At 40.7% G+C, this 26,605-nt stretch overlaps 1 protein-coding gene across 1 annotated transcript in view; it reads left to right on the forward strand.

The window, feature by feature from the left end:
• The first annotated feature begins 1,922 nt into the window (after positions 1-1,922).
• Positions 1,923-26,605, forward strand: part of LHCGR (luteinizing hormone/choriogonadotropin receptor) — an 85,567-nt gene continuing 60,884 nt past the window's right edge. The window contains exon 1 of the mRNA XM_043988152.1: positions 1,923-2,089. Coding sequence (XP_043844087.1) covers positions 1,923-2,089 — 167 coding nt within the window. The remainder of the gene's footprint in view (positions 2,090-26,605) is intronic.

Consider the following 26,605-nt stretch of genomic DNA (forward strand, 5'->3'; position numbering starts at 1 on the left):
CAGTAAGAATTCAAAAATGTCTTGGTAGAGTAGAACCTCAGGTCAAATGTAACAAGATGAAATTTTATAGAGATTAATGTCAAGTCTTACACTTGGGTTCAAAAAAGTTAATTTCACAAATACAAAATGAGAGAGATAGGGTCATTGGCTAGAAATAAATTCCTCTGAAAAGGATCTTGGGACTTTAGCTTCATATGAATTCAAAGTAATATCACAGACCAAAAAGCTAAGGCAATTTTATGCAGCATTAAGAGAATCATAGAACTTTATCTAAGAGATTGATAACGATGTAAAATAGCACAACCCCAAGCATAGATCCCTGATGCACTGCATTGTAGACCTCCTTTGAAGCTAACATTAAACCATTTGTTTCTATTCTTGGGTCTGGCCATTATCACAATTCCAAATCCATTGGCTTATACTTTTATCTATTGTGCTTTTATCAAATGCTTTGCAAAAATCTTGGTAGACAACTGCAGAATTCCTCTCATCTCCAGTAACATGATCAACAATCAATGAATAAAAAAAAAAAAAGATTATTCCAAGAAACCAGGCACAGAATGGCAGGGGAGAGGAGCATAGTCACATGGATAAAACCACAGTCAGATCCATGTATAAGCATGTATATACTTACATACTAAAGGACTACGTGGTCCAGCATACACAGTACAAATGAACTAAAGTCAAAATCCCTTTGCATTGGAGAAAGAGGTCTGCTGTGGCATAATGTCCAAAGTACTGGGGTAGGAATTAAGAGTTTTGTGATTCAGGGGGCAGCTAGGTGTCGCAGTGGATAAAGCACCGGCCCTGGATTCAGGAGTACCTGAGTTCAAATCCGGCCTCAGACACTTGACACTTACTAGCTGTGTGACCCTGAGCAAGTCACTTAACCCCCATTGCCCCACCCCCCCCAAAAAAAAGTTTTGTGGTTCTCTCATTTACTAGATCCATAACCATGGGATTCAAATATCCAAGTCTCAGTTTCTGCATCTATAAAATGGGGGCACCTATCTCGACTACCATTTATCGTGAGAATCAAGTGAAAACTATAAAGTGTCAAAGAAATAGAAAACATTGTTATCTCCCTCCTAAAGTTTCTTACACCAAGATACCTGACTCTCCACCCTTCACCAGTAGACTGTGCCTTGCACATCATAAAACATATTAAAATGCCTCTCTAGTCCCCTGGCCTCCAAGGCTGCCTCTTTTTCCCAACCTTCCGGGATTCCCAGGGGTCCCTTCACTTGCAAGCCTGGAAAGCAACTCTTTTCTTTGAGAAAAGGAAGGGGAAGAGCAGCTATATTCAAGATAAGAGAGAGGGCTATCTCTTAGTCCCTGGGAGATCTTGCTCCCATTCAAGGTTCCCGGGGCATTTTTAAAGTGCTTTCAAATTCATAACCGTCCTTACTCTTCACAATAATCCTCAGGGCTGGAGGGTGTTACTACCCCTATTCCCCTGATAAGGAAACAGAGGTTCAGAGGAGGGTAGCGGAACTTTCTACTGTTTCTCAAGAACATAAAAACAGCAAGTGCCAGGGCAGGAACAAGAAAGCGGGGTTCCAGACTTACTGCAGTTCTCATTCCATGACCCTGGGCTGCTTCCCATGATTGGGACCACCCGGGGCTGCCCAGGAACCTGCTCCGAGGAGAGGTGGAGCGAAGTGGGGCGGGGCTGAGAAGAATGAAGCTGGGACAGCGGCAAGGTCCCAGTCCGGGGCAGAATCTAGTAATCCCTCGGATTGGAGGGTGGAGGGAGGCCGGCCTGCGGATTGACACACCGGGACAAGAGAAGCTCGGAGCTCAGGAAGCAAGAGAGGAGTTGCCTCCCCTCCCCCGACCCACCAAAGGAGTGCGGGAAGGTCCCAGGCTGGAGGCGCTGTTCACTTAGCCCAGGCCATGGGTGAGAGGCGCTGAGTCAGACAATGGGGCGGCCGCTGACCGTGCCAGGGCTGCGGGAGCTGCTCTCCGTGCTCCTGCTGCTACTGCTGCTGTGGCCTTCTCCTACGAGAACCCGCTGTCCCGACTTCTGCAGCTGCAGCCCCGACGGCGCCCTGCGCTGCCCAGACGTGAGCCCGGGCTTCACCCGGCTGTGAGTAATGTCAGCCCTAAGGCAGCCCTAGCTAGGGAGGGGAGGTAAAGGAAAGGGGTGAGGGGAGATGAGGACGCGCCATGAGGATCTGACTTCTGAGGACTTGGGTCTGCCGCTTGCCCCCTGGGTGACTTTGGGCAAGAAAGTCACTTAGCCTCCGTGGGCCTCCATTTCCTCCTCTGTAAAATGAGGACTACATGAAGACCAGATGACCTCCTAAATCTAATCCCTGATTCACTCTAGACCACAACTTTCAACTCTTTGGGAGAGACCAACCCCAATCTAAGTCATGTGATATCCTCCCAATTCATCCCATCCCCTTTACTTGCTCAGCCTCTATCTTTTGAGGAGAGAATCTAGCTTCACCACAACCTCCTCCAATTTTGTATGCCAGGATATCAGTTAGTGGGGGGTGGTTGTTGTGAGTACTAACTCTGCTGCACAGGACACCAGGTTCAATCTTTCCTCTTAGTTGGAAAAGAAATAGCGGGGCTAGGGGGTTGAAGGGGGAGATAGACTGGGGAGGATATTATTGATTGAAAAAAATCAGAGAAAGCTGAATACATTCACCATCTACTTTCTCCAAGGCCAGATGTTACCATAATCTGTCCTGAACTCCCTCCTGCTTCAATCCAAGTTCCCCTTAATTCACCCTTTCCCTATGGGACCCCTTTCTTCAGTGTCTTCGTGATTTCTTTTCCATCTCCCTATTCAAGGCTACTCTCTGAAAACTATTTTTATAGCATTCATTCACCCTTTTAGAGTGGATTTAAGTCACTAGAAGGTAACTTTTCCCAGAGATTTCTTATGGCTTAGTCTAAACTATCAGCACAGAAAGACTTTGTCCCTATTGAGGGACTGTTGGACATATGTGTAGAGGCATTTTTAGAGGAGTGGAGGCACAATTGTATTAAATGCAACACCAGATCTCTGTTCCATTTCCTCCCCCCAAAAATGGAGGGGGAAAAGGAGAGTGTGTGTGTGTTTTAAGTTTAATTTTTAAATAAATGGCATTCTCCTCAGATAGGGTAAGGGAGAAATACAGTCAGTACCCAGCAAATGCCCTTTGGAAGACCTCATCTCATCTCTTCTAGTTCATATATCATAAATATAGTCTAAGGCTCAAAGGGGCCTCAGGATTCACCTTGGTCAAGACAAACCTGAAAAAAGAAATGTCTTCTTCAACATAGCTAACAAGCACCTACCCCCTCCACAGGCAATCCATCCTACTCTGAGTTAACTAATTGTCTCAAAGATGTTTTTTCCCCTAATCTCACACCTAAGTCTGCCCGTCTGCAATTTTCAAACTTTGCAAGTAATTGTGCCCTCTAGGGCCAAACAGAACAAGTCTAATCCATTTTTCCAGGTGACAACCCTTCAAATCCTCCAGGACTGCTAACATCTCTTCCCCTAAGACTTCTCCAGGCTAAACATCTCTTGTTCTTTCAACTGATTCTCTTTCACATGGCATTAACTCAAGGACCTTAGACCTACAATTTATGCCCACTCTGGACAATTTCCCAGTTATCAATCAATTTGATTGATAGGAGCATTTATAAAGTGACTACTATGTGTGTATCAGGAATTGTGTCAGGAGCTGGCAACATAAAAGACAAAAAATAAAATGAGTAGTAGCCTAGAGGAATTTACATTGAATTTACATTAAATGAGGCAATAGGATATGGGGGGAGAGAGAGAGAGAGAGAGAGAGAGAGAGAGAGAGAGAGAGAGAGAGAGAGAGAGAGAGAGAATAAATACACATATATAGGGGTGGGAGCTATATATATAGATATATGGGGATAGGACCTAGACCTGTGATTTCATCAGAATAGGGAACTCCCTAAAAGAAAAAACTTCCTTGCCCAGTGTACCTGTTCTGATGGATCATCTTAGAGATCATTGCCTAGAGCCTAGCTTCTTAAACTGTGTGTTGAGACTCCATGTGGGGTCCAATAATTGAATGTGGGAGTTATAAAAAAAATGGCAACAGTAAAAAGTTATATATACCTATTTTATATACCTATATACTTGGGGTCACATAAAAATTTCTTGGGCAAAGAGTGGTCACAAGTAGAAAAAGTTTAAGAAGTGCCTAGAGCACTGAGAAGTTAAGTGACTTGCTCAGGGTCACACATCTATTCTATGTCTGAGGGGAGACTTGAAATAAGGTTTTCCTGGTTATCAGGCCAGTTTTCTATCCACTAGACTACACTGCCATTTATATAATTGATACATACTGTAAAGACTAAAATTCTAGCTAGTCTGTCTAAAATATCTAATGAGTGGTCACCAATAAGTTAAAAGCTTTAGCAAGAGTTAGCTTTTAAGCATTTATTAAGGAGAATAAGAATTTGGTGAAGAGAAAAAGAAAGGCCTAGATTCATCTATCTATTAAAGTGAGAGCACATTTCTCGCTCCCTTCTCCACCGGAGTCCTGAGGAAAGAGAGAGTCAGAGCACCAGGCTCCCCCTTCTTCCTCCCACCAGCAAACCACTTCCTGATGCCAAAGAAAAGACGCATGGTCTTGCCCTCAGAGACCTTCACCTCATGGCAGAGCTTTTCTACAGTAAGTCTCCAGCAGGTGGCGTCATTCCAATCATTACAATACTATGCTGCCATTTATATACATTTATATATACAAGGTAATTGATGGGGAGTAGGGAGGACAGTGGATAGAACCCTGGAGTCAGGAGGACTTGAGTTCAAATGTGACCTCAGACACTTAGTAGCTGTGTGACCCTGGGCAAGTCACTTAACCCCAATTGCCTTAAACATCCAGGGTCATCTCCAGTTGTCCTGATTTATATCTTGCAACTAGATCCATATACCTCTGGAGGAGAGAAAGCAGTTTGTGACTGCACACAGCCCTACCTCACTTAAATCCAATTCACTGTAAGTTATGACATCACCTCGCTGTCATGGTGCTCTTTGAGAAAAAAGGACAAACAACTACAACAATTGATGGGGGAGAGAGGTGGCAAGGAAATACTTGATGTAAGAGGTGGCATTTGAGCTGCTTTATCAGTTTCCTTTGAATCTCTGCTTACTAGCTATGGGAGTGAGCAGCTTCCTCAAAACCTTTAAACTTCCTTTTTCCCACTTGCAAAATGAAGGTAATAACACTTGGCACAGTTGTGAACAAAGCCCTTTATAAACTTTAAAGTGATATAGGTATAGATACCTAGATAAATCTATCAATAGAGATAGGCATCTATATCAACTAATCTATCTACAGGCAGATTTCATCTGTATAGGAATTTGAGAGGCCCTAGGGCTGCCCCTGGGAAAACTAAATCCAGTGGGCAAAAAAAGCAGGAATGCCACATTGTGGGCAGGGATGGAAGTGTATACAAAGGCTGCAGAAGATTTGGGGGCAGCTGGATGAAGTGGAACCAATCAGTCCTTTCTCCTTTGAGCCTATATCTGGCTTTGCCCTTGGGAAGGACTTCTGGATGGTGATAGTTCCCATTCAGACTGTCAATCCTCTATTCCATCCCACTCCTCCATGCTCTCAGTGGGTCATTCATTCTCATTCTGTTACCAGTTCAGGAATTCTGCTTTTTAATGTCCTGTGGACTTCGTTTTCTCTGTGGCATCACTGGGGCTGCTGAATTTCTCACAGTGACAAAATGTACTTCAAAGTTTACAATGTGACTAGATGAACCACTTTTATTGTTATCCAAGTTCATAAAATAAGCAGCATGGCCCAGGTCTCCTGATTCCCAAACCAAGGTTCTTTGTATTATACTCATTATTTGGACAGAACAATTATTGGGTTGAAGGATATTGGGAGGGAGGGGGAAGTCCCCTTAGATGGTTTATGTAGTAGAGAAAATAGTCAAATAACAATTTCTCAAGAAAATTCTAAGTGTCTTAATCACTTCAGACCTTACTAGAATCAAAGGACCCCAAAAGTTAACAACAATGGGGTGCTAAAATGTATTCAGATCAGAATTGCGTATCATCGCTGAGATAAGCTTACTGCTTACAAATATTTTAAATGGTAGCTTTCAAATCTTTGCTTCCCTTTTCATATTTTATTTAAGTTCTAGGTATTTGAAATACAAAAATAGAGTTTAGAGATTCCTCCAGTGTGATACCAAGTAATGGCCTCCCACATTCTAGTTCATTTTAATTAGGGGGGGAAAATGAACTTGTAGCTCATAAGAGGTTTGATTTAAAATTTTTTCCTTCTTTTCTCATTAGTTCCAGGCAACTAGAGGGAAAGAAAAAAAAAACTCTCACCTTACCCATAGTTATATAAAGATCTTTGTCTCTATGACAACAGAAAGGTTGATCTACTTGATATGGAAACAGCTTCTAAAATCTGTTAGTAGGAAAATGCTAATAATGATGATGCACTTTATTCTTTGCATGTTGTGCCTATTGAAAGGAGATTAAACTCTTGACTTTATTGGAAGACAATATGATGAATTTTTAGAAGGGTAAAAGGTTCCCTGCATGCACTGCTCCATAGTAATAGAATGATGTCAGCCTCCTGACATTGTTACTGAATTCTCTTCCCTTCTTTTACCTTCGTTTCATTAACTGAGCACCTTCTCTGTACCTAGTCGTGTGCTGGGTACTATTGGTAAGGCCCAACGGAGCTTATTTTGGACATCATGAATACAAAAAAGGGAAACTCATTTTTCTTTTGGGGGACTTGTGAAACATTTAAAGAAGAGTTACATAGACAATGAGGTTGGTGTATTAGAGCCAGCCTGTGTCAGGAAGAACTTGCTTCCATTTTGGCCTCTGATATATATTGGCTATGTGACACTGAGCAAATCAAAAACTTCAGTGCCCCCAGGAGGCTTGCTAGGACAATAAGCTGCAAAACAGTTGCTAACCTGGCAGCTAGTTGGCACAGGCCACTGGGCTTGGAGTCAGGAAGTTTGGGTTCAAATTCAGGCTGAGACACTTGCTACCTGTGTGACTTTGAGTTAGTCACGTAACTTCTGTTTGACTCAGTTTCTTCAACCATAAAATTGGGATAATAATAGCAACTACCTCCCAGCGATGTTGTGAGGATCAAGTGAGATCGCTGTAAAGCACTTAGCACAGTGCCTGGCACAGAGTAGCTGCTATAGCTGTGATAGCTATTGTTATTCATCTGAATCAGTGGAAGGAGTATCCCCTCCAGGAGTCTCCTGCACCAATGAAAGCACAAGTCTGGACCCCCCCCCCAAAAAAAAAAAAGTAGTACAGAACCAAGGTAGATAGTGCTAACCCTAAGCAACAAATGAATCTGGAGAAAGGAAAGATCATCTTGGCCTAGAGGAATGGGGAAGGCTTCAGAGTAGGAAGTTAACTTGAAAAGATGAGCAGGCTCCTGACAAGCTGAGAGGATGGAAGGGGGCGTTTCAAGAGGTGGAACTGCAGGACTTGTGGAGATGGGAATGAGAATGCTACATTCAGACAGACCATCACAGCTGCCTCAGAGGGTCTCTGTAACACAAGCACCTTGTGTACACATAGTAGGTGCTCAATTATTGTTGGGAAGAAAGAGGGAAAAGGGAAGAAAGTAGATTAAATGTTATTCTAGCCCCCCAAAAGTTATTTCCTCAAGCTCATGATCAAAAAGCATTAAGTACTTAATAACCCAGAGGAGTATACTAAAGAATGTCATGGCTATAGTCTCTACCTAACAGAGGTTTTTGAAAAAAGATAGAAATACAGGTACTAGAGAATTGTGGGAAGATGAAAGAATGTTAAGACCTAGAGAAGCCCAGATCGCTGCCCAAAACACCCTAATAAAGCTCTAAAGGTGGGCAACTAGGTGGCACAGTGGGATAGAGCACTAAATCTGGAGTCAGGAAGACTCATCTTCCTGAATTAAAATCCAGCCCCAGATACTAGCTGTGTGACCCTGGGCAAGTCCCTTAACCCTGCTTGCCTCAGTTTCCTCATCTGTTAAATGAGTTAAAGAAGGAAATGGCAAACCATTGCTGTATCTTTGCCAAGAAAACCCCAAAAAATGGGGTCACAAAGAGTCAGTCACAACTGAACAACAAAGCTCTAAAAATACACCAAAATGAACAATGAAAGAAAACCAAAGAGAAATAGCTAAAAGTTTCTCCAGCCAATCAGTCAGTCCATCAATAAGAATTTATTAAGTGCTTAGGATGTGCCAAGACACCTGGGTTCAAGTCCTGCATCTAGTCTAGCACATATTAGCTGTGTGATCATGGGCAAGTCGCATAAATTCTCAGTTCCCTCAGGTAACTTCCTAAGAAAAGGAGTTAAGGAGGAATTGACATCTGTAATCTGTGAAATAAGTTTCTATGCTGGGAGTTCACATACACAGATGCAAACACAAGATGAAAAAAAATATTAACATGTATATGCTTAATCAAAGTGCTAAAAGACCTCCCTCTTCTTTATCTCCCACATCACACCAATCCTATTCAATCTTAGCATCTGTACCTCCCTTTCAACCCATAATGCCACCACCACTCTAAGACTTCAATATATTTAGCATATCACAAAAAACTCCTACCTAATCACTCTTCCTACTTTCCTTACTCTTCTAATTAGATCCTATTTTCTACTGCCATATTAATCTTTCCATAATATAGATCTGATCATTTTACACCATTGATCAAAAACTTTCAATGGCTCCCCATTATCTTCTGGGTAAAATCCAAACTCCTTAGCTTGGCACTCAAAGCTCTCAAGGCTTGGCACCAATTTTCCAGCCCTATCTCCCAACACTCTTCTTTACATTTCTTAGTTACATATGCTCCAGGCAAACTGACAATGGGGTTATCTATCAAAGGGTCCTGGGGTAAAGAAGGGAGGAGGAGGAAAGAAACCAAATAGAGTCACTTTTTGGATAGAAAGCTGGTCTGGGAGTCAGGAAGACTTAAGTTAAGGCCTTCCTCTACTAGCAAGAAAAAAAAATTACAGTTGTCCAAAAGGTGACTGCCTCAGGAGGTAGTGGGAATCTCTCTCCCACCACCACCACCCCCCACCCCAACCACAGAAAGACACACAAAGACACACACACAGAAGATGCTGTAGAAGGGATGTCCAAGGACAGGCTGTACTTGATGAACTCTTGCTTCTCTAAGATTCTGAGATTCCATACTGTGGCCCATTAAGGGGATACTTTAAAACACTAGGCAGACTTCCTAAAAAATCTCACAGAAAATGCAATCACTATAAAGCCACATGATTACTTTCCAGCTTTAGACACTGTCAACCCAGAGGGATGTCAGTGATGGCTGTGCACAGAGTCAGAAGACCAAGGCTGTAGAGTCACCTCTGACCCTTTTGGGGCAGTGTGACCTTGAAACAAGTCACTAAACAATTCTGGGCCTCAGATACCCAAGTAGAGTGAGGCTTCAACTGTAAAATAAGGGAGTCGTATTATCTATCATCTCTAAGGTCCTTCCTGGATCTAACATTCTGGCGATCATGTGTCTCCTCTTTTCTTTCCTGGTTTTTCCTGAATCCCAAAGAAGAAAAGCCAGATTTGTTAAGTCCGTGTCCCTACCCACACTTTTATCTCTTTAGACTCCATCCCCTCCTTGAAAAGAGACAAATGATAACCTTCAAAAACTAATCTACCAGGGTAACTGCACAAGGATTCTTGTTCCATTGTATTTCATACTTATCTCAAAATTAGGATTTCTTCCACGAGGATCCAAAAACAAACCAACACAGCCACCTTGACATCTGGGGAGTGGTTGACTCTTAGACCTGCAAGGCGTAACCATATTGGGGCATAGCATTGTTGTTTTGAGTAGGCTTTGGTCATACATGACTCACTTTTAATAGAGCCTTTTCAGAAATAATAACTGACATTTTTATAGCAGTTAAAGCTTTACCAAGTCCTTTCCTCACAACAGGCCTGTGAATTGAGTGCAGCTATTGCTATGTACAAACACATTGTTAAGGATGATAGAGAAAGAAACCAGTTCAGTGACTTGTCCAAAACCATCATGGAGCCAGCCCCACCTAGGGTCTCTTGACTCCATGTCCAGCTATACCATGCTGCCTCTCAAAGTAATTTGTGTTAAGCATCATATGAATGGGACAAGTAATAATAACTCTTGATATTTGTATGGTACTTAGGGCATTACAAAATGCTTTACATAGGGGGCAGCTAAGTGGTAGCTAGGTGACACAGTGGATAAAGCACCAGCCCTGGATTCAGAAGGACCTGAGTTCAAATCCAGCCTCAAACACTTGACACTTACTAGCTGTGTGACCCTGGGCAAGTCACTTAACCCTCATTGCCCTGCCCCCCAAAAAATGCTTTACATATAAAGTACTATAGATGTTCACAAAAAAGAGAGGTTAGCAGCTGGACAGAAGCAAAAGAGCTGGGCTTTCAAGGATGAAGTCACAAAGTGACATCCTGATAACACAGTTATCTGATAAGATTAGTATTAGTCTTGATTCTAAAAACCTGTTTTCTAAGACTGTAAGCTCCCTAAGGGTGAGGACCATGTCTTATTCATCATTATAGGTTCATCACTGCCTACCCCACTGTCTTGCATATTATAGGAGCTCAGCAAATATTTCTGGATGAATTAAAATATAATTTTATATAAAATATAACACTTATTTTATATAAAATGTAAAATGAAATATATAGCAGGAGTATTGAATGACACTCCCTGAAAAGTTCAAAAGTAAACCAGCTTCTGACTCCATTATCTCCATTTTTTTTCATTAGCCAGTGATATATTGGATAACATTGACCCAGAAAACATAGAAAACATAGAGATATTCTGCTAACGATTCAATTTTAAAAAGGTAATCATCTTCAAGTACCGGATGCGTGATCGTAATTTCTCTCCAAATTCGTCTTCAAACTCATTAATAACTTGTGATGCACTAAGTTGGAGCTAACTTTCATAAAATACAACTCTCCAAAAGTTTAAAGTGCCTGGAAACAGAGGCATGTAATGAAAGAGAGTCCTGAAGCATATCTGCAGTGTCACTGACGTGACAACATAATGATATTCTCTGCTCCTGAAAAATACTTTTGAGAAATCATTACAGTTGATGCAGATGTTCCCCAGGGAGAATTCAACATATAGTTCTATTTACCAGAGTTATTCTTGTCATGTCATATTATTGCAGGAAGAGTTCTGGTTTGCAGAAGAGAAGGGTTGGAATGGTTGTTTTGTTTCTTTAAAAATTAGACTTTAAATGGCTCCTTTGGAATGTGCTTGGATGTATCTACCATTTTTCTCTCAGACTTTTTTTTTAATTTAGATATTGCATAAATGACTTGGAAAAGCTGTTATGCAAGAGATCTTGATAGAATGTCTTTGTTCACATTATAATAGGAGAATTATCTATACTTTCTTAGGTACTCTAGAAAGACTTTCATGATTGACAGTCAACCCAATCAACCAAAAACAAAAGCCAATGAAAGGATTCTGATTGGCTGTGTTCTTTTTAAACAGGGGGCTTACATGAGTCCCTGCTGCCTCATTGCCTCCCCAGAGGTGAAGCATCAGCTCTGCTGACTATCCTCTTTTGAAAGTGCCAAGGGGGGTATTTAAGGAGTTGTTCTTTGGTGAACTGTGAGGAAGTGGGCAGGAGTGGGGTGGACTGTTCTAGATCTGACATTGAAATTTCTAGGTAATGTGTGATTAGCCCAATTTTACAACTGAGGAAACAGTCTTAGAGAGGTCCCACTAGTGAATTGCTCAAGGTTACACAGGCAGAGAGCTTAGACTCAAAACCGGGGTTCTTTCCCACTCTACCAAGGTGACTTCCCAGTTACTTTCAGGAAAGACTAAGAGTAGAAAGTTTTTTCTTGACTTTATATTTCTTCCTGTTTCACAGGGATTAGTGAGAGATTGTTACTTAGCTACCCAGGGAAGGCTCAGGAAGGAAGAGGAAAAAGAAGGTCTTCTTCCAACTCTTGACAGCTTTACTAACGACTAAGAGTTTGTGCCTGTCACAGAGAATAGAGTTAATGGTTAATTATGTGGCCACAACAGCTGTTAGTAGTGCTGTGCCTTATGTATAGAAACAGGGAACATGCCCAGAGGGGACATTCATCCCCAAGCAATGGGGTTTGTACTCCAGAAGTAACCCTGCTAAGGTTGCCCTTTCTTGGGAAGAGGGAGAGGCAGGAGAGAGGAAGGAAGGCTGTGGATATAGGTAGGCTGGACAGCCTGAGAGTAAACTGACCCATCTCTAATTCAATTCCCTACAATTCAACAAGTTTTCATTTGAACACCTTCTCTATGTGCCAGTCCCATTGACTGGGTGCTGAGGGGAGAAGGAAAGGTGCAAAAGAAATAAAACCTGTCATTAATTTAATTCGATTTAACAAGCATTTATTCAACTCCTACTATGTGCTGATAACTGTGTTAAGTGCTAAAGATACAATGAGGTAATTTCCTACAGGCAGAGCACAGGCAGGCATACTAAGAAGGCCAGGGTTTTTTTATAAAGTCTTTCTAAAAACCTGAAAATACTCATCCCAACTCACACACTGACATGGCATGTCACTGAGCATGGCTCTCTCCCCTTCAAAGTTCTTGGAAAACTGAGAGATTGCAGGTGTTCTCTTCTCTGATGCCATTGGCTCCAGCCCCCATTCCCGGGTGTTCTCATCAATGTTTTTTTTGTTTGTTTGTTTGTTTGTTTGTTTGTTTTGGATTTTTGGGTGTGTTGTTTTGGCTGGGCAATGAGTGACTAGCCCATGGTCACACAGCTAGTACATATCAAGTGTCTGAGGCTGGATTTGAACTCAGGTCTTCCTGAATCCAGGGCCGGAGCTTTGTCCACTGCACCAGCTAACTGCCCCCATTCTCATCAATGTTTAATGCCAGTGATTAGTTTTCCAGTTTCATTTTAACCAACTCATTTCAATTATCTTTTATAATGGATATTCACTGCAAATATATAGCAAGAACAGAAATCCCCCCAATACCTTGGGGCACATTTACCCTTATACCATCTCTATCCATGGGAATAGTGGGTTTCAACTCAAAGTGGTTGCCACAAGACATCAGTCCCATCAGTTCACTTCTAAATGCAGCATGGCCAATGGATGAATAGCTATTGCGCTCTCGGGACTGCCTTCAATCTACGCTACATCAAACAAGTCCCTCAAGACATTTTTCCTCACTGTCTCAGCTAGCCATGAAATCTGGCACAGACTCTGGCTCCCAGACCTCTTGTGGCTCACTATTCTGATCTTTGAAATTTCTCTAGGCCATAGCATCTCCAATACTCTTTCATCTGAAATTAAGAAAGAGCAAATACAAAGAGGCAAAGAAAAGAGGCCTATATTCATGGGCAATATCTTAGTCCCCAGAGGGCCCAAAGCCTCTCCTCATTTAGAGGTAAAGTCTGTCTCTCTGTCTCTCTCACTCTCTCTCTGTCTCTCTCCTCTCCTCCTCCTCCTCCTCTTCCTCCCCCTCCTTCTTTCTCCTTCTCTTCCTCCTCCTCCCTCCTCCTCCTCTTCTTCTTCTTTTCTCTCTCTGTGTCTCTCTGTCTCTGTCTCTGTCTCTTTCACTATCTCTGCCTCTCTCCTTTCCTCCTCCTCTTCTTCTTTTCTCTCTCTCTCTCTGTGTTTCTCTCTGTATCTCTCTGTGTCTCTCCATCTCTCTCTCTCTCCCTGTCTGTGTGTGTGTCTGTCTGTCTGTCTATCTCTTCACTATCTAGTTAGTGCCTTTGGGGTGCATCCCACTTCAGGCTTGGTAGCCAATCAAAAGTCTGAATCTTCACCACATGGTGAGAAAACTGAAACCACTTATAGAATGTCTACACATGCTACAAATTGGAAAGCAGGGCACTTCTGTTACATGCCATTATGCCTTTCTGAAAGCAGGCTCCCCAGTGACCTAGCCAGGTAAGTTGATCACACTGCCCATGCTCTGCAGGTGGAGCTCTCATTGGTTAGTCCCCTGCTACATTAACAAAAGGACAGGAGTTCAAGGAAGCATGATAGAAAGAATGAGATATCAATACAAGAAGGAAGGGTCTACTATGGAGGGGTAGAAGGGAACAGAGAGTGGTGATCAGAGAAAGGAGCAGCCCATGACTCAGAATCACAGGGATTCTGAAATGAATCATAGGGCATGTGAAGGTCATGCCCTTCACTGTGGCAAAGGTAATGTTAATTAGAGTATCAATTCCTGAGAAAGAGGTAGAAGAAGGAGGAAGTTGGTTGGGAGGCAGCCAGGTGGCACAATAGATAGAATGCTGGACTCAAGTGAGAAGGATCTGAGTTCAAATTTGACCTCAGACACTTACTAGCTGTGTGACCCTGATCAAGTAATTTAAATTCCGTCTGCCTCAGTTTCCTCATGTGTAAAATGGGGATAATATTAGTTCCTACTTCCCAGAGTTATGAAGATAAAATGATGACATTTGTAAATCCTTTGCAAATCCTAAAATACTATATAAATTATCATTCCTAATGTTATAACTTATTAAGTTATTAATCAACACATATATGCTGAGTGCCTACCACAGGTAACAGTGCTATGGTGGGAGGACATAAAGCAATCATTGTAGGGGCTTAACAAATGCTTGTTGATTAATTGATTGATCAATCTGTGCCTCATGAATTTTACAATTTAGTTAAGGAGATGGAATATGAATATGTGAAATGTTATGTAATTACACAAGTGATAAATAAGAGGTCAATACAGAAATGGAAGAAGTGTCTCCAGACAGTACATGATTAATCACCCAATGAATATGCTTGAAGAATGAATTTATTGACACCCAATTCCCTAAGTTATCATCATAACTTCTCACTCTCGATATTTATAAAGCACTACAAGATTCACCAAATACTTTCCCTCATAATAACCTATAAAGTACACGGCACATATCTTATTGCCCCCCTTTTGCAGACAAAGAAACAGGCTCAGAAAGGTTAAGTAACTTCCTTAAAATTTAAATTGAGGGCTCTGACACAGAGAAAAAGTCAAGACCATAGATATTTACAATGTTAAATAAGAGAAGAGATCGCCAAGGGGTAGAGTAAGCAGAAAAAGTTCCTTGGAGGAGGAGTAATACAAGATCTCTTGAAAAATAGAACAGTCTCTGCCCTCTGGAAGGGCCAAGATGTACACATGTGAAACAACTGGAGAATGTTCCATGACAACATGCAAACAGTTGATAAATTGGATGGTCCAGACTGACTCAATCTTGATGAAGCCATGTTGCCCCTTGATGGTCATCATATCTTCTTTTAGGTTTTCCCTAACTATCCCTTTAAGTGATAGGTTCTCAAGTTTTACCAGGAATTAAAATTAAGCAAAGAGCCTAGAGTTTGCAGATTCTATTCTTTTCCCATTAGTCCCACTCAAATCATCAATAAGTTTCTATTAAGCACTTACTATGTGTCAGACATGATGCTGACAGCTAGGGCTATAAAGAAAGGTAAAAAAGAGTTCTTGCCTTCAGAGTTCAAAATCAAATAAAGGAGACAACAAGTGATATATACAGGAAAAATTGGAGGTCATCTCAGTGGAAGCCATTAACCTTGAGGGGACCAGGAAAGGATTCTTGCAGAATGTGCATTTTGACCTTGAAAGAAGTCAGGGAAACTAGGAGGCAGAGATGAGGGGGGAGAGCATTTCAGGCATGGGGGGCAGCCAATGAAAAGCCTGCAGAAAAAGGTGGGGAGTCAGGGGATGAAGTGTTGTATTCAAGAAACTGCAAATTCTTTCATCTTGGGATGTGGTGCCAGGAGATTTGAACTTACCAGCAGAAGTTAACTTCTCTCTTACAGTCTTATTGTTATCTTAGGTTTCAGCTCTCTATTAGCCATTTTTGTTCTGTCTTTTCCAGTGCAAAGAGAATATGTTGGCAGAAAAAAAAATCCAGAACCAAAATGAAAGTTGAGTTGTTCAGGCTTCTCATGATCAAAAGTAATTGTTGTCCCATTAACCCTGAATAAAAAGCAACGTTATTGGCATTTTGATTCTCTTCTTTTCTATAATATAGGAAGAAAAAATCTTTTTGTTGTCCTTAGCATTCTTTCCCAGCCTCAGTTCATTCCGAGCTTAAGTGATCCTGACACTATTCTTAGAGGACCATGTGACTGTTATGTATTCATCCCATTCCCTACTCTTCAATATACCTTCCACATGTCTTCAAAATCTAAATTCTCTGTGCATGTACACGAGACAATCCTCTAGACAGTCCTCTTTTTTCTCTTCATTGGAATTGTTTTTCTGTGTCTTTGAGATCTTATTCTTTGTTAAATTTATTTTTAATTTATATATTTTTAAAAGTTTGAGTTCCAAATTCTCTCTTGCTCTCCCACCCCTCCCCTACCCATTGAGAAGGCAAGCAACATGATAACAATTATACATGTGAAGTCATGCAAAACATATTTCCATATTATCTGTGTTTCAAAAAATCAAAAACAAGAAAAATAAAATGGTAAAAGTATGTTTCCATCTGTACTCAGAGTTCATCATTAGATCTATCTCTAGAAGTATACAGTATTTTTCATCACAGGTCCTTTGGAATTAACTTGGATCATTGTTTTGATCAGAGTAACTAAGTTTTATACAATCAGTCATTATCACAACATTGCTGTTATTGTGTATAGTGTTCTCATGGTTCTACTTATTTCACTTTGCATCAGTTCATATGAACATTTCTAGGTTTTTCTTAAATCATTCTGTTTGTCATTTATTTTCCCTCAAATCTTAATGATTCTTATGAAGCCAAATTTGTCTCTTATATTAGTAGTTGTATTTCATATCTCTTATTTCCCATATTTTATGTATTTATCAGGGCAGCTATGTGAGGCAGTGAATAAAGGGCTATACTTATAGTCAGGAAGACCTGTGTCATCTTGGGCAAATCATTTAACCTCTATCTGACTCAATTTCTGTTTATATAAAATGGAAATAACACCCACCTCCCAGGGCTATTGTGAAGATCAAAGGAGATAATATTTTTAAAGTACTTTGAAAAGGTGGGTTTATATAACTGACCCCTAGGCAAACTGACACCTAAGCAGCCAGATGGTATAGTGGATAGAGGACTAGGCCTGGAGTCAGGAAGACCTGAGTTCAAATCTAGCCTCCAAAACTTAGTAGCTATATGATCCTGGGCAAGTCATTTAACCCTCTTTGCCTCAGTTTCCTCATCTGTAAAATGAGCTGAAGAAGGGAATAGAAAATTAGTACCTTTGCCAAGAACACCCCAAATGGGGTCACAAAGAGTCAGACATGAATGAACAACAAGGCAAACTGTAGCCTGAGAGACAAATCTGGCTCACTGCCTGTTTCTGTATGGTCTATGAGCTAATAATGGTTTTTATATTTTTAAATAAAACAAAATTTTATTTTATGTATACCTGCAGTATAGGCATTCATTGAGTGAGAGGGTGACCTGTACTTTAAGAAAATCATTTTGGATGCTGTGTGAAGGGTAGATTGCAATGGGGAGAGACTTGAAGCAAGGCAAGAGGCTACTGCAGTTGTCTAAGTGATAAGAGCCTGAACTAGGGTAGTGGCTATGTGAATAGAGAGATGTGGTAAAGGTAGAAATGACAGGATTTGACAGCAGATTTGATAAGTGAGAACAGCATGAAGAATTGAAGATGACAAAGATAAACCTAGGTGATTGGGAAGAAGATGGTGCTCTCAATAGTAATAGAGAAATCTGGAAGAGGGGAGGGGAGAATAATGAATTTTATTTTGGACATGTTGAGTTTGAGATGCCTACGGGGCATTCAACTTGAAATGTCCAATGGACAGTTAGAGATACCAGATTGGAGCTCCAGAGAGAGAGGTGAGAATTTATAGATCTGTGAGTCATCTCCATAGAGATAATAATTGAACTCATAAGAGCTGATGATATCACCAAGTGAGAGAATATGGAGGAAAAAAAGAGGGCCTAGGACAGAATCTTGAACCTAAAGTTAGTTGGTGTGGGGAGGGGTGTAATATGGATTTAGATCCAGATTGAGGAAAATGTAATCTGGTAACCAGGAGGAGAACCAGGAGAGAGAAGTACAATGAAAACACCAAATGGGGGGAGTTTCCAGGAGAAGAGGGTGATTAATAGTGTCATATGCTACAGAGACATTAAGAATGATGAGGCCTTAGGAAAGGCCATTAGATTCATCAATTAGATCATTGGTAACTCTGGAGAGAGCAGTTTCAAATACTCCAAGTATCAAATTTTTTTATTTTATTTTTACCACTTCCTTTGAATTAAAACCACAATCTGAAAGCCTTCCTAGACAGTTTTTTAACTTCTTTCTGAGAAAGGGGAACAGAGACTCTCTAAAAAAGGGGTTACCCACCTTGCTTACTCTCTAAGGAAGAAGGATATGGATCTATAGATGCTATCAGGTGAAATATCATCTCAACATAGGAAGAAGGAGGAGAAGGAGAAGGAGAAGGAGGAGAAGGAGAAGGAGGAGGAGAAGGAGAAGGAGAAGGAGAAGGAGAAGGAGAAGGAGAAGGAGAAGGAGAAGGAGAAGGAGAAGGAGAAGGAGAAGGAGAAGGAGAAGGAGAAGGAGAAGGAGAAGGAGAAGGAGAAGGAGAAGAAGAAGGAAGAAGGAAGAAGGAAGAAGGAAGAAGGAAGAAGAAGAGGTTTCCATGTGTTACATGGACCCTTTTGTCAATCTGGTAAAGCCTGTGCACTCTTTTTTTTGTTTGTTTTTGTTTCTTTGTTTGTTTTTGCAGGGCAATGGGGGTTAAGTGACTTGCCCACGGTCACATCGCTAGTAAGTGTCAAGGGTCTGAGGCCGGATTTGAACTCAGGTACTCCTGAATCCAGGGTCAGTGCTTTATCCACTGCACCACCTGGCTGTCCCCTGTGCACTCTTTAGAGTAATGTTTTTCAATAATTTCAGGAATGTCAAGAGGCTTGTGAACCTCAGATTAAAAATCTCTTTCCTAAAATATGCATCTAGGACAAAGATAGATTCTCCAGAGACTTGTCAAACATGACAATTAACATGACAACTACTACTCACTTCTGGTGATTAACTTGGGCACAAATGATGGTGCTAAAAGGAAACTATTGAATATCCCTGAGGATTATAAAGCCTTGGGCAAGAAACTCAAGTCCTTAGGGTCATGAGTGCTATTTTCACCACTGCTGCTGATGAATGGCAAGGACTTTAGGACATTTGGGAATTGAACAGCTGGTTGGGAAATTCACAGGATCAATGGATTGCAGAGGGAATAGAGACCATAAAGATCTTTTAGTTCAACTCTTTAATTTTACAGAAGATAAAACTGAGGCCTTGAAAGGTCAAGTCATCTATTAATAAATAGCAACACTGTGATTTGAACCCATGTACTTTGATTCCAACCAAGATGGTAACTGAGAGCTTGACTTTGACATCTGGAATAACATGCGAAAAACAGGAATGATAGGCTCTTGGACAAGGATGGAGTCCACATAATAATGACCAGTAAAAATATACTTTTATAGAGTCATAAAAATCTAATCAAGAACATTTATTAATAATAAACATTTTTATTTAAAGTTTTGAGTTCCAAATTTTATCCCTCCTTCCTTCCCTCCCTTCCCCCCTCCCTGAGGTGGTAAGCAAATATAGGTTGTACATGTGCAATCATGTAAAACATTACCATATTAGTCATTTTGTACCAAAAAAAAAACTTAGATAAAAGAAAAAATGAAAGAAAATTTAAAATAGTATGCTTCAGTCTGTGTTCAATCAACATCAGTTCTTTCTTTGGAGGTGGATAATATGCTTTATCATTAATCTCTTGGGATTGTCTTGGATCATTGTACTGCTGAGAATAGCTAAGTCCTTCATGTTCATCAAATAATATTGCTGTCACTGTTCACAACATTCTCTTGGTTCTGCTCACTTCATTATACATCAGTTCATATAAGTCTTTCCAGGCCTTTCTGAAATCATCCTGCTTGTCATTTCTTATAGCACAATAATATTCTATTACCCTCATATACCACAGCCATTGTTTAGCCATTCCCCAATTGATGGGCATTCCTTTGATTTCCAATTATCAAGAACACTTTAAATTGAAAAGGAAGGGTTTGGTGAATCAAAGTTGGTTACACATATCCACCAAGAGAGATACTATAGAAAATAATAGTTACATTTTAGGAAAAAGGATTGCAAAAATTTCTATCAAACAAAATCTGAGGTGAGAATTAGCAATAAAACCCAAGACTTCCTATAGATGTCTATTTACCTATTCATAAATAACAATAGATAGCAATTTTTGTTGTTCAGTCATTTCAGTCATGTCTGACTCTTCATGATTGCATTTGAGGTTTTCTTGGCAATGATACTGGAGTGGTTTGCCATTTCCTTCTCTGGATCATTTTACAAATGAGGAAACTGAGGCAAACAGGGTTAAATTGCTTGTCCAGGATCACACAGCTAGTAAGTATCTGAGGCCAAATTTGAACTCAGGTATTCCTGACTCCAGGCCTAGTACTCTATCCACTGCACCACCTGGCTACCTAGGTTTCCATTTGCCCAGATTATTGGATCAGATATAAACTTGTCTGTCATTTAAAGCTCTTCACAATCAAGTCCTTTCCTTTCCCATATTTTTACATATTATACCCCTCCACATTATCTACCCAAACTGGCCTACTTGCTAATTCTCATACCTAATGCTCCATCTCCTTTCTCCAGGTCTTTACCCCATGCCTGAAATGCTCCCTCTTCTCATCTCTCCTCCTTAGAATCCCTGGTTTCCTTCAAGATTCAGCTCAAACACCATTTTTGACAGAAGGTCTTTATATCTTGTACATGCCTATCAAATATTCTTTTTTCCCCATCAGATCATCTCCTTGAGGACTGGTTCTTTTGGGGTTTTTGCTTTTTCTCTATATCCTCCATGCTTTTTACAGTGTCTGGCACCTAGTGAATGCTTTATTAACACTGACTAATTGATTAGCACTAATGCCTCAACTCTACTATAGGTAGCTAAAGGCCAGCAAGTGAGGACATTCATCTTGATAGCAGTTGGCATGTGCTTAATGGGTCTCTCCTATTTGAAAGCATGGAGATTTCACATAATTGGGAAAGTGGGAAGTCATTTTCTGGCTAAGTTCTAAGATATGAGCAGTATTGAAAAAAAGAGCACAGAAATTCTTGAGTAACGATAAATATAGAACAAGGTCTTAAACAATAAACAAGACAATCTTATTCTTGTGAATTAAAAGAAGGGAGGGTTGCCTCCCTCCCATATCACCATGTTCATTAAACAAAAATGCTTTGCCCATACCTGATCCTTTCTCTGCTTCTTCTTTTTTCTCATTTTAGGAGTACTTTTTAAAATGCAGGGTTTGTAACTATAGCAATAAACTAATTGCCTGTGAAAGATGGATGAATCTTTTTTAGCTTCCTTAAATCGATAATATAGATGGCTTTTTAAAACAATTACAATATGGTGAATAAAAATACTTCACTGTTGCTGTGTGCTGGACAGGTCTTACGTGTGAGGTGGGGGTGGGTGAATGCTTGTTGAGATTCTTCTTCAAGGAGCATGTTGTTCAGGCTCAGGTCATACTGGATGGATTTTAAGTTCCCCTCCAAACTGAGGCTTGGTGATTCTTTGCTTCTGGAGTAGAAATCAAGACCACAACTGGAGTTTAAAAGGTGGCAGTTGGGACTTGACCATCTCTGCCACTGACAAACAATGATTTTATAACTGCTGAATCCAATAGCTTTTTCTCAGCTCCTCATGCTTCTTGACTTCCCTGCGGTATCCAGTACCATTGACTGTCTTATCTGACTGGATACTGTCCTGTCTGGGTTCTCATGGCATTGTTTTCTCTTGCTTCTTTTCCTTACTATTTGATTGCTCCTTTCCTGGATTAGCATTCATACCACAGTCCCTAAGTGTATAAGAACACTACAATTCTGTCCTGGGTCTTCTCTCTGTATGCTCTTTTGGCAATCATATCTGCTCCCTAGGTGCAATGATTACTTGTATGCAAATGACCATGCAGATTCATATATCATGCCCTAAATCTCTCTCCTGAGCAGGTAGGTGGCACAATAGATAGAGTGAGGAGCCTGGAGTCAGGAAGACTCATCTTTCTGAGTTCAAATATGGTCTCAGATACTTACTAGCTTTGTGACCCTGGGCAAGTCACTTAACCTTGTTGCCTCAGTTTCCTCATCTATAAAATGAGCTAGAGAAAGAAATATCAAACCATTCCAGTATCTTTGCTAAGAAAACCCCAAATGGGGTCACAAAGAGTTATAAAATGACTGAACAGTAACAAGTCTCTCTTCTGAGTCCTATATCATCAATGACCAAATGAACATTTCATACTGTCTAACCCAGAGACATCTCAAGTTCAGCATATCCAAAACAGAACTCATCTTTCCCCCAAAACCCACCTTCTTCTGAATTTCCCTATTTCTTTCATGGGTATCACCATCCTTTCAGTCACCTGAGTTTCCAACCTCATTACCCTAGACTCCCCCCTTGCCCACAAACCACACATACACTCAGTTCCCAAATTTTCTCATTCCCATTATCTTCAAGATTTCTTACATCAGTCCTCTATTAACATGGCTACCACACTACATCAGCTTGTTTTCCCCTTTCTTGTCTGAACTATAGCAGTCTCCTCTTAATTGGTCCCCTGGCTTAAATATCTCTCATCTCTACTCCATTGTCCACACAGCTGTCAAAGTGATTTTCCTAAAGTATAGATCTGACCATGTCCCTCTTCTATGCAATAAACTCCAGCTGTTCACTATTATGTCTAGGATAAAATTAAAACTCTTCGGTTTAGTATTTAAAGTCCTTCACAACTTAGTTCCAACTTACCTTTCCAGCTTTGTATATCACATCCCTTCCATCACTATAAGGACCAACCAAACAGCCCTCTGGTTCTTTCGCATGTATGATATTCCAAATTCCATCTCTAGGCTTTTTGCACCGACTATTTTCTATGTTTGTACCATTCTCCTTCCTCACCATTGCTTCTTGAAATCTCTAGTTTCATTCAAGGTTCATCTAAAGAGACACCTTCTATATGGAGGCTTTATCAATCCCCCCAAGCCCTAATGCTTTTCTCCCAAAAATTACATCACATTCATTTAGCGTATACTTTTACATAAATTGTTGTGTATAGAGGCAGCTAGGTGGTGCAGTGGATATAGCACCAGCCCTGGATTCAGGAGGACCTGAGTTCAAATCCGGCCTCAAACACTTGACACTTACTACCTGTGTGACCCTGGTCAAGTCACTTAACCCCAATTGCCTCACCAAAAAAAAGAATTGCTGTATACCCCAATTAAATGTACATTTCTTGATGTCAGGGACTTTTATTTTTGTCTTCATGTCCCCAACACTTTGCACAAAGCCTGTTGGCTCTTAAAAATCCATGTTGATTGATTGATTGACTAGCTGTGTGACCTTGAGCAAATTGCCTCAAACCTGTAAGCATTTGTTTCCTCATATGTAATAATAATGATAGCTAACACTTATGTAGCACATACTATGTGTCAAGCACTGTGCCAAGTGCTTTACAATTATTATATCATCTGGTCCTCAAAACAACCTTGGAGGTAGGTGGTTTTATTGTCCTCATTTTACATATGAGGAAATTGAGGCAAAGAGAGGTGAAGTGACCGGCCTAAGGTCATACAGCTAGTGAGCATCTCAGCCCAAATCTGAGCCCAGGTCTTCCTGATTCCAGACCCAGCATTCTATCTGCCATGCTACCTAGCTGCTCCCAAAATAGGAGAGAAATCTTAGATGATCTCCCAGTACCTCCCAGCACCTCAGATCTACATTTCTATTCTTTTTTCCCCAGTTATTTACAGCACTTTTATTTTTCCTTATACAATGATAAGTTGGGCATGACAATTCTCAACGTTTAGAATGACTTACAGTTTTGGTATTTTACTGTCATATGAGAACATGAAGACAATATTAAATAATAATAAATTAACTAGATGCACAAATTTATAGGCATGTAAAAGCAACCTTCTTTGCAATTCAACATTGAGTAACTGAGCCTCTTGACAATGGAGAAAACCAGTGGATTCAGGAAAAAAATGGCTCCTAAGGCTTGGATTCATTGTGATTCCTACTAGAATAGCAGCAAGATGTAACATTCATTTAATAAACTCCTTCTTGCCAGCCTTAGGAGAGGAATTCTGGAAGTCATATCTTTTATATGCTGGAAATCTGACCTTTAAATACCCTATACAGATCTGATGCTTTAATAGAACTAAACTGCACAGCTGATGAGTATCAACCAGCCAGACATTATATTGCCAAATTATCAGGTCATTTCTCTATAGAAGTAAACTCTTAGCCTTGTCTTTCACATGAAGTGACCCATATCAGGATTTAGATCAAATATATATAGAAGATGTGCTAAGATATACACTGAAGGGATAACATTTATCTTGAAAATGAGGTCAGGGGGCAGCTAGGTGGTGCAGTGGATAAAGCATCAGCCTTTGATTCAGGAGGACCTGAGTTCAAATCTGACCTCAGACACTTAACACTTACTAGGTGTGTGACCTGGGCAAGTCATTTAACCCTCATTGCCCTGCAAAAAAAAAAATGAGGTCAAATAAATCACAGTTCGACAACTTTAAAAGTGCTAATATTTATCCAATATCAAATGCAAATTGACCCTTGAACAAGTTTCTTTTCCTTTCTTTCTTTCTTTTTTTTTGCAGGGCAATGAGGGTTAAGTGACTTGCCTAGGGTCACACAGCTAGTAAGTGTCAAGTGTCTGAATCAGGATTTGAACTCAGGGCCTCCTGAATCCAGGGCTGGTGCTTTATCCACTGTGCCACCTAGCTGCCCTGAACAAATTTCTTTTCAAAGAAGGCTTACTCTATCATTAGGCTAACATGAGTAAATAAGTTAATAAACATTTATTAAGCACCTACTATGTGCCAGGCACCACAATAAGCACTAGGAATACAAATACAAAGAAAAATAAAAATAGTCCCTATCCTCAAGGAGCTTACAATCTAACGTGGGAAGACAACACAGAAAAGGAAGCTGAAAAGTGGAAGGTTGCAGGGAGGGCTAGAGAGACAACACTAAGAAAGGTACCCAGAATAGGCCATAATGAAGATGTCCAAAGAAGTCCCAAAGCAGTATAGCTGGTGGAAAATGGGGGGAAGACTATATTAGGTACCCTCCTTAAATGAAGACCCTGGGGACCCCATTTCCACCTTCCACCTTCAAGTCAGAGGATTGAGTCAGAGGGTCAGAGGGTGCTGATGAGATGTCAGTACTAAGGCTGATTCAATCTTTCAGGATACTGAGAATTCCCAGGGATGAGTAAATATCCCAATGATATAAAGATGAAGGGGATATTTGTCAGGATAGAATTAGACTTTGTAAACATTCAGCAAATCTACACATCTGCTTGCAGTCCATTTAGAAGCATTTGCAGTGGACAATGAGTAGGCCAGATTCATCATATTCCTGCTTGCTCAGCCACATCTGCCAAGTCTAGACAAAGGATGGCCTTGAAGACAATATAACCCTCATAGATGGGCATAGTGTGGGTGGCACCATCACCACTTTCCATAACAGTGCCAGTGGTACTCTCAGAGACATACAGAGATAATCCAACCTGAAAAGAAACATATATGAATGGGGTATTGACAGTATCAAACATGATCTGTGTCATCTTCTCCGTTAGCCTTGGGGTTTAAGAGAATTTCTGTAAGCAGAACAAGGTCTTCCTCAGGGGCTACCAGCAGCTCTTTGTAGAAGAGATGATGTCAGATTTTCTTCATTCCATTCAAGTTAGTAACAATGCCATGTTTAATGGGCTACTTCTGTCAGAATACTCTCTCTTGCCCTAGGCTTCATCACCAACAAAACTGTCCTCCCAGCCCATCCTCACCATGGCATCCTGGTGTTTTGAGCATCCAACAATGGAGAGGGGAACTCTGCTCAAGAAGTCAGCTTTGCACATGCCAGATCTCTTGTTGATGATAAGAGGAGCCATTTTGTATAATTCTTCTACCATTTTCATATAGTCTGAAGTTGGTCATCATCCTCATCTAAGAAGCTAGAACTGGGAGGGAAAGGAGAGGAACAAAAAAAGAAAAAATATCCAAAGTAGTTGATAAGTTCTGCCATCTCCCAGTAAGTGGGCCAGTTCTATCCTTCCCCTTCATTCCTCTCTGCATGACCCTTCTCCTTTTCTCTCATTCTGGATTTATGGTACACAGGCTATTTCACAATGTGGTAGACAACAAAGAATACCAAATATGGAAGCCCAGAGATCTGGGTTTGAACCCCAACTTTGCCCCTCACTACTTGGGTTAATAAAACTTCCCTCTCTGAGCTTCCCTTTCCTTGTCTACAAAATCAAAGGGTTTGAACTAAATGAAGCACTCTTCTGGTTGTCTTCTCATTTCTGATGTCATATGCAGAGAGCCTACCTGAAAGGTAGATTTCTCCAACAAGGAAGATTCCATATATAGGAAATTTCAAAGTGGGCAGAGGGGGAATGTCCCCAAAGAGACAGCCCGTCCAAGTCCAGAGAGGTTTTCTGGACTGCTAGAGAGAGAATTGTTGGCAAACTTCA

The sequence above is a fragment of the Dromiciops gliroides genome, chromosome 2 (genome assembly GCF_019393635.1).
Source record: "Dromiciops gliroides isolate mDroGli1 chromosome 2, mDroGli1.pri, whole genome shotgun sequence".
In the NCBI taxonomy this organism is placed as follows: Eukaryota; Metazoa; Chordata; class Mammalia; order Microbiotheria; family Microbiotheriidae; genus Dromiciops; species Dromiciops gliroides.